The sequence below is a fragment of the Syngnathus floridae genome, chromosome 14, assembly GCF_059516105.1.
Source record: "Syngnathus floridae isolate MCC-2025c chromosome 14, RoL_Sflo_1.0, whole genome shotgun sequence".
Classification (NCBI taxonomy): Eukaryota; Metazoa; Chordata; class Actinopteri; order Syngnathiformes; family Syngnathidae; genus Syngnathus; species Syngnathus floridae.
Window position 1 is genome coordinate 9264973 of NC_142426.1, and position 12498 is coordinate 9277470.

Sequence of the window (12498 nt, forward strand, 5' to 3'; positions counted from 1 at the left end):
AAAAAAGTTTTGGTAAAACTAGTAACTAAGATTTAAGGTGGGAAAGAATGGTTTAGTTTAACTCTCTCTGCAGTTTATTATACTTACTGATTTTACAGGATCCCAACAATTTCCCACCTCCTCCTCCGTGACACTTTACTCCTCTCTACAGGCAAAAATAAGTCACTACACCTTATCTGAAGCAGCAAATTATTTGTGTGGGCATGTTATACTGTTGTCATAATTATGAGGGGGGAAAAAAGCGCACAAGAATTTTTCATAAAATCTTATGTGCAGCAGTGGTCAAAAGTTTGGGCAGTTTATAGGCAGTGATTTTATATTTCAGCTTCAATGCTTCAAATTTGAAGAATACTAATAAATACATAACTTAAAATAATCGTCATCATCATTGTCACGATGATAATCATCATGACATCATCATAATATATCATATTACCTTCTATAATATTTCCTTCTAATATATTATAGCCTCTCACGCTCCTAAATTAGAAAAGATCAAAAGTACACTATGTACGTATCAAAGACAGACTAAGCTACATTGCTGTCTAAAACTTCAGTAAATTTAAAACACGACACTCGGTGTAATTTCCGAGGGCACGTGAAGTACACATTGTGTAGCGTGGCGAGGGCGGACCTAGTGACGTAGAGCTGAGGCTCTAGCTGTTTATTGTTCGTTCTCCGGCGCCGACACAGAAAAACAGGTTGACAACCAGCATTTCCACGCAGTTTACAGTCGGGTTTACGAAGGTGTGATAGTCTGGACAACTAACTGCGCAAATTGGGGGCCATGGCATACGCTTACCTCTTCAAATACATCATCATCGGAGACACAGGTAGGTTGCAACAAGCGAGACTTGATGTTAGCATGCAGCTAGCGGTTAGCATGTTGCTAGCGGTCCATTTCCGCAGTGTTGGATGTCCAATGACGTGGTAAAAGTAGAGACGCAGAGGTGGGATGACAGTTCCCGTGCTTCGCTCTTATCGCATCCTTACAAGATTGTTTGAAAAACACTTCTGCGTATCAAGTGTCCACATGTTAAACTATGTCGGTAAAAAAAATTCTAGCGGTAGCTGTTTACATTAGCCGAAACAATACGGGCCTCTGGTCCAATTGCGTCCAGGGTGGGGGTGTTAGCTGTAGCCAGCTAGCTCAGTTGAACTGTCTAGCCAACGTTTTGGAGTTAAACCAAATGTTACGCAAGCGACTATCACATATCAGTAAACATGCATGCGTAAGATTAGTAATATCAATCGAAATAGAAATTTCGATGACAAAATGCCAGCGGGCAGCAAGCCAGTTCGGAAAGCTACGCCTCAAATATTCCCTGAAATGGCGTAGATCGTTTGTTTTTCTTAATCACGTTTATTGATTGAGTGCAGGCGACTCGATGCTGTTTATTTTTTTTATATAGAGAGCTTCTACTTGTCCACTCCTTTGCATGTGTACTACGTGGTTGAACTGATTTATATTTTCATCTGGACAGTTGCCTGCCCTCATGAGAGGCCGAGCCAGTTCGCTTCGATTGTGGAAGCTGGTGTATTTCTCCTGTCTCAATATTAAGAGTAATTAACATTTTGCAAATAAAAGTGGTTGCTTATTATGAATCAAAGTAGGTCAGTCGAATTAGCATCTATTTTTGATCAATTGTTTAGAGCCACTGTTTATCCTAATGGTCCAACTTTTTCAGCCTCACAAAACTAAATACTCTCATTGCTGCATTTTGTCATGGTAAATAAACTGATTAACTTTGTGTTGAATGAAAATAAGACATTTGGAAAATACCTGCTTTTACTTTGAGAGCAGTGATTAGCATTTTGCTCTGTTTTCTGACATGTTACCGACCAAACCAGACCGAGTCATAAACAATTTATAGAAAAAAGTTATAGTTAGTTGACTCTCACATATTACAAAGTAATAGTGTTTGCATTCATAGTGTAAACAACCTGTGACTGAGATGTAGTTGAACCTGAATATATTGAATGATTTAAAAAGAATAAATAATCGATAGTGACAGCCTAAATGTTCTGTGTAGTGTCATTAAAAGCCTACTTGGCTGCGACGCACAGTTGAGATGTTAAATCAAGCTAAATTAGTACGATGTCTGAAGAAGACCGTGATGTCACAACATTAAATTAAATCCATATGAGTATTGCTGTACCAAAACTACCACATGGCAAAGTAGGGGTCATCGGTTTTTCGATGGGGGATCAGGTCCCACAACAACCAATTTGTATTTAAATTGGAATGAGAATATAATCCAGCAATAAAGTTCTAATCACAGTCAGTAAATATTTAGGTAAAAAACTTTACTAGGCCATAAATGCAGAACAATCAGATAAACTGTGAAGGTTTTTTTTTTTTTCTAGTTAGTTGCATTGTGGTTTGCTGGAACTTCTTAAATTATAATCCCCCCCCCCCCCTCCATAAAAACAGTCCAGTGTTCTATTTTTAATAAATCACGTCATTCCTCAGCATATGTTGCACTGTTCACTCAAGCCTCACTTGTTCAAAGTTTACAACATATCAATTTACTGACATTGATTGACATCGTATAGATAGTAATCATATAGATATCTATGTTGTAAAATACAAACGAGATCATCGTTATCTGTGTACATTGTTGTATGTTAGGGTAGATAAAAGGAAAGAAAAAAAAGGGGCAATTTGATTTTTAACGATTTTACAAGGGGTATAATCAGCCCATTAATTGGTTGGTCCCGAATTAGAGGAAAAAAATGGTAATCTACATAGTTGGAAAGCAGTCAACATAAACTAGTCTTCAGAAGGAATAATGGAGAATGGTGCATGAACTTCAACTGTGATATTCACTTACTAAGTAGAGAAGCTTGATTATCCAGTCTGTTTTGCCAATGGGAAAGCTGTTCGTTATGTGACTAAAGGTTTAGTCAAATTAAAATTAAATTTAATCAAATTTAAAAAATACAATTATGCACACTACAGTGCAGCACACCGTCACCCACACGCATCAAAGTCTGTTGATATTTTATTAAAAGAGAAGCAATACACAGATGACAATGTCAGGCGGATTGAGTAAATCATTTTGATGCTATGTGAATCGCATGGAAGAGAGAACAAAGCAGCCACTTATTCTACTACTGTCCCCCATACTCTTTGACTTGTGAGTGTGTGGATGAGGTGCTTCCAGGAACTTTTTCCCTTTCCAAATCAAAAACAATCCTAATTTAATCACGGAATTGCAACAAATCACTAGCGCTAAGGTTTACACGCTATTCATTTCGCTTCGGACGGTTCTTATATCATCCATTTAAAATACTACTTGAAAACGTATTTATGACAAAAAAAATTGGGGTCCATGACCAAACTATTAGTCAGAAAGTCACGTAGAATCAAAAAGAGTAAATTGAGATTTAGGCGTGTATATATATTTTTGTATAAATATCATCACCCATTGAGGTAATTTACCATTCTCTTTTTTTCCCCCCCCCTCTCTCTTTGTTTTTTTTTTGTTTTGTTTTTTATTTCAAAGCTATGATGTCATTGTATAGTATTTAATAACGGTGATTATCTCTGTGTGTCTTTTCAGGTGTCGGAAAGTCATGTCTATTACTACAGTTCACAGACAAGAGGTTTCAGCCTGTTCACGACCTTACCATTGGTGAGATTCTCTGCTTTTGTACATTCTGTAATTTCCAATAAAGGTAAACAGTAAAGAATACAGATTGATAGATGCAAACACGCGCACTGCTGGTATATCACGCTTAAATTATTCATAACGATTTGTAGGACATTAATAGCTCACTCTGATATGTTCCTGAATTATTCTGATGTCCTTAACACGATCAGTGTCTATACATAAGTGTCATTAAAGGCAATTTGAGCAAATTGGGTGTTTCCGAACCATCAAAATGCTTGCCTTTTGCATTAATCAAAAAAAATCCAATAATTTGATAATCACTGACTTAATTAACTGTTGCTCCTAAACTCACGATGTCAGAGAGCATTTCTGAACTATCTCACGCTCTCTCCTAAATGCAGGGGTGGAGTTTGGAGCGAGGATGATCACTATAGATGGCAAACAGATTAAACTGCAGATCTGGGATACGGTAAAGTATATATATATATTTTCTTTATGGTAATATTTTTACACATGAAAAATTGAGTGTTTTGATACAGTTTATTTCAAAAGTATACACTTGATTAAGTGTTGAGTTTGCAGGCTGTACTTGTAATGGAAAATTAACAAGCCATTAGGAATACTACTGCATTGTTCTTAGTTATTAAAAACATACTTATTACTGTTGTTTACACTGCTGTGCGATTAACTTATTTAGCTACTCCAGTGGACAAAGTATTCTGGAAACACTTTGATAAATTATTAATTCATTTAATAATAATCCAAACCACGATTGGATGGTGTGTTTCATTCAGTGCGCAATTTGACCAGCAGGGCGCGCCAGAGCTCCATTGCAAATGTTTTAAAGAAGCAGCCAAGCAGTGGTTGTCAGCCATGATGACACACATCAGCCTGCTGCAAGCCAACCTGAAGACAAGTTGAAACTTGACACTTGTCCATGTTTTCTTTAGTTCATAAGACAAAGAAACTGCTGTTTGTATCTGGACATGATATAATACTTACCAGTGTGTGTTCATCAGGCTACTTACAGGCTGCGAGTATGAATTGTATAACCTGGGTTGAGTTCCCTGGATAGATGGATTTTGGGTGACTCGTTAGTTCTCTGACTCAGTGACTGATTGCCTCACCCCACGGCAAGACAGGCTGACAAAGTTGGATGACTGGGCGAGTGATTCACCCACAGCCTGCCCGTCGGGTTTAACAGCTGAGCTCCACGCAGTGCCGAACTGCAGCTGCCGGCACTGAGAGCATTTTGTTTTGTGTGTGTGGCCCAGATGAGACACAGGCAACATTGTGACTGTACATTGAGCCGAGACAGGGCATGAATAGACATGGCTCGGGGCTCGGTCGGAACGTTTGCTAATGGGGAAAGAAGGAAATGATGAGTGATGTAAGGAACAGACAGTGAAGGTGACAATGAAAGGGGAATATTAGAAGGCGGTGTAAATGAACAAGATGGCCTGTCCTGTCCTTTAAAGGTTACATCCGTACTAGTTAGTGGGAATTTTCTCATTGTTGTTGTATGGACAAAAGTGAGTTATGACGCAGGCTTGAAGAAACAGAAAGAAATTGTGAAAGATAAGGGGGAGCAAGTCAGAGAGAACTCCATTGTGTCCAGTTACAAATACTTCTCTGTCCTGTCTTCTCCGCAACTGGACAAAATCCTGGAACTGGAATCAGGACTGGACAATCTATTCGGTTATAGTGAATTTAAATCACCAAAAACCAAACGATCGGCTTTTGTCTACACCCAGTTTAATTATTAAGAGTTCAAGTTCTCTTGACGAATATATGTATGTTTCTCTCTAGGCTGGTCAAGAGTCGTTCCGGTCCATCACCAGGTCTTATTACAGAGGAGCAGCAGGAGCACTGCTCGTCTATGACATCACAAGGTAACAGCCAATCCCAGACTCCGTGCACTATTAGGTTTCAGTTTGTATTCAGTGTGTTTGATTAAAATAATAACTGTTTTGGAGTTTTTATGCCCATCAGCCACATTTTTTTCTTTGCAAAATGTTGTTTGCTTGCTCGTTTAAGTACTGGGCTGCTTCTGTGGGAGTATTTAGTGCCCCTTAAAATGTAATTTGTATTAATTCGAGAAGGAAACTCAAGGTTTTCGAACAAATCTCTTGATGTACTCATTTATGCTAGGTACAGTAGCTATGCATGTCATGTTGTGATCAAGTCACGGTCCACGTTTTATTTCAGGAGGGACACTTTTAACCACTTGACGACCTGGTTAGAGGATGCTCGCCAACATTCCAACTCCAATATGGTCATCATGCTCATTGGCAACAAGAGGTTTGTTTTGGATTGAGATAGACTGCATGTTTGAAAGATTTTCCCATCAATCCTAGAAGGGATTGGTTCGAAAGTTCGTCAACTAGATTTATCTTCTGAGCCAGACTAAAGATAGCATGGACATTTTAAGATTAAAAAAAAAAAGTCATGAGGTACTTGCTTTCATAAGACTATTGACTCACTTTGTACCTGAACTTAAGTAATGTGTTTTGCAAGATAGATGGGACAGCTTGTCAGTATAATTGCAGACAACAATGCTGTTGCGCTTTGCTTGATCCGCGTTCTCGTTACATCAAAATAGGGAAGTTGCAGCAAACCTCAGCTTGTCGCCGTACAAATGCTGTTTTTTTTTATGTTCTAATTTTGTCAATGTCAAACTCTTGTGGTACTTGTTGGGTGGACTCAAGATCGAAAGAAATATGTAACTTGATGAAGATGAATACGTTGCACACCTCAAGACAACAACAAAAAAAAATCTAATTATACGCTCGATTTTTAACTGACTGGTTGCTTCCTCATTTCAAACGATTTCTTACACCATTCCACGTTTTTGCCTTTCAGCGACCTAGAGTCACGGAGAGAGGTAAAGAAAGAGGAAGGGGAAGCATTCGCCAGAGAACACGGCCTCATATTTATGGAGACCTCAGCCAAGACGGCCTCAAACGTAGAGGAGGTAACAACACACACTCTCACGCAAGAAACTGTCCTTCAACGTGTTACGCAACCAAAATCTCCTCCTGCCTTACACAATCCAAACCTACTGACATCCCTAAAAAAACTGATGGCATTATTTTACAGACTATTGCAAGCCCTTTTACAAAAACACCAGATATTTATCAAATTTTACAGTACCCATCAAGATTTCAATATGGGAACTCCGGAGCTATACATGAATCATCCCCACGCAAATCAAAATGATTTACATCGATGTGAAATATCAAGATGTTAGCACTGCTCTGCCTTCTAGAAACACCTCTGGTGTTGGTGTCTAATGAATGCACAGTGTTGTCTTCTGGGACCTTTTTCTCACTTACCCAATCACATAAATAATCCCATCCTACACTCCATAGCATGCCAGCCCCAGGCGTGTGTGTGTGTGTGTGTGTTTACATTGATTTTTTTTTTTCTTGCGCCCCATTTTCTTTCCTATCACACACACACACATACACACGCTTTCGAGAGCTCTCAGGGGTTAAAACGAGAAGAGGGTGTGCACACGCGCCTTGTGTGTGCGGTATGATTAATTTGTCTCATTAGTGTCCTCTGAATCCTCCTGATACCGCTCCTCTTCTCAGCTCCCTTCATCTGCACTCGCTCCATCCCTCCTCATCCACCGCCGTCCATCGTTTCCTCTTCATCCCCCCCTCCCCCTTGCTTCCTCGAGCTACCCGTTTTTTTTTTTTTTTTTTTTTCTCGTCATCAAGCAGCCACCCCCTGCCCCCTCTGTCCTTCCCACCATTCATGTCTTGGTCTCCTTCAACCCTTCCCCTCCTCCTTTCTCCCTCGTCGCCATCAGCCCTTTTCTCCAGCAGTATATCAGCCAGTTAAAGTTCATACATATTCATAGCCTTCGCCCCGCCTCCTCTGCCCAACACCCAACAGCCAATCAGTGTCAAGGGTTTGACATCAGGCTCTGTGGGTGGACACTGGGTTGATGGAAGGAGACATTTCTGTAAGCATCCTCTCCTCATCTTTGTCCATTTTCCCATTCCTTATGATCCTGTCTTCTGCCCTTTTTACTTCTGCTCCTCCTTTTTGACATTGTCAAATCTTCTCATCTTTCGCTACGATCCTCCTCAAATTTCTTTGCCTCCTCCCCAGCCCATCTTTACAATACATCTGAATTAAAGTCATGGGAGTCAAGGCAAGTAAAGAGGACAAAAGTGAACAGGAGTGCACCAGAGAACTTCCCCTGAGTACATTAGTCTATTTTTACAAGGTGCCAGACGAAGAAGATAAAAAAAAAAAAAAGGTGGCTTTTGCCTGTTTCATTCGTATTCCACAAACAAAACATTTATCAGAACTAGTTCCGACTAGTTGGGCTGCACAAAACTAAGAAAATGTTGCTTATAATTCATTGGGAGCACTGACATTTTTGGTGTGGCAAGTAGTGATTTTAACATCAATGCAACATAATAGTAATATAAACCCTAATAATTTTAGAATCAAAATAAAATCATAACATAAAATAAATCCTAATAATTTTAAAACCTCTTTTTCATTGCAACTGTTGTTCCCCTGAAATCCAAATTTTTCCTTTTACTAAAATATTAGGTGTTTTTTTTATTTTTTTGATGGTGTAACATCATGCAAGGTCCGTCAAGAAACATCTCTGTTCTTGTTTTGTGTTGTTGGGTTGTGAGCCACCCAGCGTTTCTTAAAATATCCGTTCAGTCCCCTTGTCGGCATAGTCAAACAATAAGGCTGTAAAAAATCTTCTGTCTCCATTTCAGGCTTTCATCAACACAGCCAAGGAGATTTATGAGAAGATCCAAGAGGGTGTTTTTGATATCAACAATGAGGTAAGACCTTGACTGGTCACTTTTTTTTTTTGTCATTATCACTTTCCCTTCCATCCAAGGCGTTCTCTTGCCAAACAAAACTCCCGACATTCTGCCGCTTTTCAGTTTTACTCGCTTAATTCTCGAGGTTTCCTCTCGCTCTTTCTCGCAGCAGTTTGCCAGCTCATAAATTCCTCACACTCCAACAATGTCACAGTCATTTAGAAGAAGACAAACATTCATCCAGTCAGCCACAGGCCAGTTCACCATCATCTAGTCAAACAGATGGTAATCTTTGTTGTGGAACAGTTGCCCAGACAGGAATGTTGGTACTATGTGTAATCGGGGGAAATCTGACATTTTTTTGCAAAGGTACGCTGGCAACACTTTTTATGTTTCAAGAGGCAGTAAAACTTCTACTTTTACTCAAACTTTTCTTATTATCATACTCCAGTCTTGACATATTTGTCTGTTGCTTGCCAATACAATCAACGGAGCTAAAGATTACCAGTTGACAAAACAAAATATCTTATCCACACTGCTGAGATTTTTATTTATTTTTTTTTAAACAATGCAAATATGATCAGTCACTGAATGTAGTGAAATGCCCTAAGCTGAACTTTTTGGGTTGTTTTTGGCAAGGACTTTATGGCTCCTCATGTTTGCTTCATGCTTTGAGCAGCATCGAATTCCCTCTTAATCGTGTCTCTGTAGCTTACATAATGACAATCATTCTCAGGCATTTGGCTCCGTGGACTTTCACAGACTGTCCTTGCCAAAAATCCTCGCGAACATGCCCGTTAATATCGACAGAACGTGTCGCATCTAAACACAAAATCCGTGCCAGTGTGCGTCCATGTCCACAGTAAGTCCATGTTAGTCCGTTAGCCAGCCGTGAGTGGTTTTGTTCAAAACAGCAAGATGGAATGAAGGCAGGCCAGCCGGCCAAACCACATCAGCTGACTGACTGAGAGAGCGTAAGAGAGCGAGAGAGGGAGGAAGGGAAGCCCCACCAGAAATGTTGGCAGCCACTATGAGAAAACACTCACACACATGGCCTTAGCTCAATAAACGTGATTTAAAGGCATACAGTGTTTCCCAGAGGCACGGCTGCTACTGAACGTAGGAGGAGGGTGAGTTACGCTATAAATGAAGGAGATAAATAAATACAGAAGGAGAGGGAGAGAGCGAGCTGGCCTCACAGAGGAGAACTCGGCACATTAATGCTAAGTGAAGGGGAGTGTGTGTGTGTGGGGGGGGTTCAATTGAACAGAAGAGAGCGAGACTTGAAAGTGATACGTCTCTCAGCCGTCCGCCCACCTGTCTCTCTCTTTCTCTCTCTCGAAGGTTGTCTTTTTTATTCACGCCGTTCATTTCTCATCGTGTCTTTGAGCGCTTGTGTTTCCTCTGCAGCACCTGTTGCTCCTTCTATGCTGTGATCTTACGAGTCCCTGCAGGTCCAGGATTTTTTTTTTCTTCCCTGTTTGTATTACAAGTCACTTTGTTCCTGCTATTCTTTTTATTTTTTATGTTTTTTTTCCGTGATTTATGTCTGACCGAGTTCATGCTGTTAGGGTGATGTTAGCGTTAGCTTGCTCCGTTGCAAAGTCCAAGCCTCTAATTTGCTGCCGTCTTCCCAACAATTATACTGATGCCTTGGGGGGGGATTTTGCTTGGGTAATCATTCCATGTGTTGTGAACGCTTATCGTGATGTCACTTTCATTCTCACTGTCTCCATTCAGGCTAACGGTATTAAGATCGGACCGCAACACCCCACCACCAACTCAACACTGCCCGGTAGCCAGGGAGGCCAACAGGCTGGAGGCGGCTGCTGCTGAAGGCCCCAAAACAGATCTCTTCATCCTCCTCCTTTAACCCCTCAATCCCCCCCCCCCCCCACTTGTGTTTCTGCAGAACTTTGCAGGCTCATTAACAGTTTGTTAATCTGTCTCTCTCCATCCTGTCATCCATTTGTGTCTTCCTTGCTTTCCTTCTGTCAGACCACCCTTTTTTTTTTTTTTGCTAAAAATCATACCCGAGAGTCTCATGGCAGCAATTCATGATCTCAACCCTTACAAGAACGGTGTCAGCTTTACCTCACTAAAATTCTAAACTTCACATTTTCCTTGGGAAGATGCATTGGTTTTAACACTTTTTTTTTTTTAATTGACACCGAGAGGATGATGATAAGCTGTACTGGGGATGATGGTAGTGAATTTGTCCAGCCAGAGACATGCCTGTGGGTGGGTGGGGGGGGGATATATACCATCTGACACTGACTGGATGGAATAATAAACCATGTGTTGCCTATATACTCACATCGCCACATGTTTTTAAAGAAAACGATGCAGCACATTGGTAGCAAGGCATGTTTGTACATGTAGGCCCTTGCGTGTATATGATATAGACATTCCAATGAAGTCAGTCTTTCAAATCACTACCCTCTGCTCATAAAACTGCTCCCCCTCCTTCGTTCTGTCTTCATGTCAACTTGCAGGTGAAATGTATTTAATGAACACTAAATAATCATATGGCTGTTTTAAATTGTCCTGGAGAGAGAATAAAAGACCAAACTGTCGAGTGTGAGAATGAATCCTTTTGGAATGGTGGAAAAATGAAGAAAGTTAAAGAAATGTCAAGGGGATGTTGAGAGCAGTGGCTGTCATAATGAAGTTGAGAATCAAACAAAAAAAAAAAGGAATAATTGGAAACGTTTTGTTAACTGTATTTATCATTCGCTATTCTGTGTATATATGGCTGTTTAGATTTTTCTCTAGCTTCTTTGGCTGTTAAAAAGTGGAACTTTGGCAAGTTGCGGTCTTCACCGGGGCTTTAATATTTAAAAGAAATGTAAAAAAAAAAAGACCTTTGTGGACCTTCAACCATTCTCGTTTAAATCCAGTTGCTCGCTAACCCTGTTGAAAAGGTTGCTGGTGCCCTTTTCTTTTAAATGACAAGTGTGAATGATAACGGGCAGTTAACAAGATCACGTAAAGTCCCCCGGTGGAGAATCGACTCAAATGTCAAGGCATCTCCCTTTTAAGCAAGCTTTGACTCCCACCATGAAATAGTTGGCAGATATATCACGTGTTGTTTAGAGCTAGATCAATGACTCCTGCTTTGCAATGTAACGGGCATCATTTTACTCTTTTGAGCATTGTTTACTTATTCATATTTCCCCTTGCATCCCTACTGTTCTTCGCTCTTTCTCTGACTGTGGTAATTTTTTTTTTTTTTTTTTTTTATCGCCAAAACAGCATGTTTACCATCAGGATCAGCTGTCTGCCTTAACTCCACCCTCTTGTGAGATTTGGACAGTTGCTAAAATGAATTAGCTGCAAACAAACATGCTTTACCACAAATCTGTGAGATGTATTACTCTCTGTTGGGACTGTTGGGATGTTCGATTTAAATCCTCATCAATAACTCCCACCCATTCCCTGTACGCACACACGTGCCCTCCACACAATATATAATGTACAATCTTTTAAGGCCTGTAAAGATATGGGGAAGGATCTCTGTTGTTGTTTTTGTCATTTTAGATATATATCAGATATTAATCAAGTCAATTGAAGATTATTCTTTGTAAAGCAACATGTAGGATTGTGCGCGCTTAAGTGCACGTGTGTGTCGACAAACAGCTCCACAGTGGTTACAGGGGGAGGATCAAGCCAAACCTGATGCATCTATTTATCTATCTATGGATTGATCTATCTTACCTGTGTGTCCCCCTCCTCCCTTCCCCTCTCAATCTTCATTTTCCCGCTTCTCCTCTTGCCCCCAAAAGTTATTTGTTGTGTTTGTTCTTTGGAAGAAAATAAAATGAAAAATGAAGAAAAAAGAATGCTATCACAATAAACTGTAATAAAACATTCTAAACGCAACATGTCACTTTTGTTTGTGAAGGTGGGAAAATATGGTGTTTAATTTTTTTTTTTTTTTTTACTGGGTCTTACTCGCTTTGTCATCGAAAATTGTACTGTTTGCTTTTCTGTATTGTAAAGCAAATAACAGTGTTCTTTATATTGTATTTCGTGTCCTACGTTTGACTGGCAATTAGACAAATAATGAGCAATAT

General features: G+C 39.9%; 1 protein-coding gene across 1 annotated transcript; it reads left to right on the top strand.

Moving 5' to 3' along the window:
- The first annotated feature begins 613 nt into the window (after positions 1 to 613).
- Positions 614 to 12304, top strand: rab2a (RAB2A, member RAS oncogene family). Its single transcript, XM_088396775.1, has 8 exons — positions 614 to 833; positions 3567 to 3638; positions 4019 to 4086; positions 5427 to 5509; positions 5826 to 5918; positions 6480 to 6591; positions 8372 to 8440; positions 10163 to 12304. Exons 1-8 carry the CDS (start codon positions 788 to 790, stop codon positions 10256 to 10258), a joined length of 639 nt encoding a protein of 212 aa, XP_088252901.1. The 5' UTR covers positions 614 to 787; the 3' UTR covers positions 10259 to 12304.
- The last annotated feature ends 194 nt before the right edge of the window (positions 12305 to 12498 follow it).

What these genes read in the sequence shown, in the direction of transcription:
- rab2a (XM_088396775.1), top strand. Translation starts at nt 788, where the DNA reads ATGGCATACGCTTACCTCTTCAAATACATCATCATCGGAGACACAG. An exon ending in CGGCCTCAAACGTAGAGGAG is followed by an intron (nt 6,592 to 8,371) that starts GTAACAACACAC and finishes TCTCCATTTCAG; the next exon opens with GCTTTCATCAACACAGCCAA. An exon ending in TTTTTGATATCAACAATGAG is followed by an intron (nt 8,441 to 10,162) that starts GTAAGACCTTGA and finishes GTCTCCATTCAG; the next exon opens with GCTAACGGTATTAAGATCGG.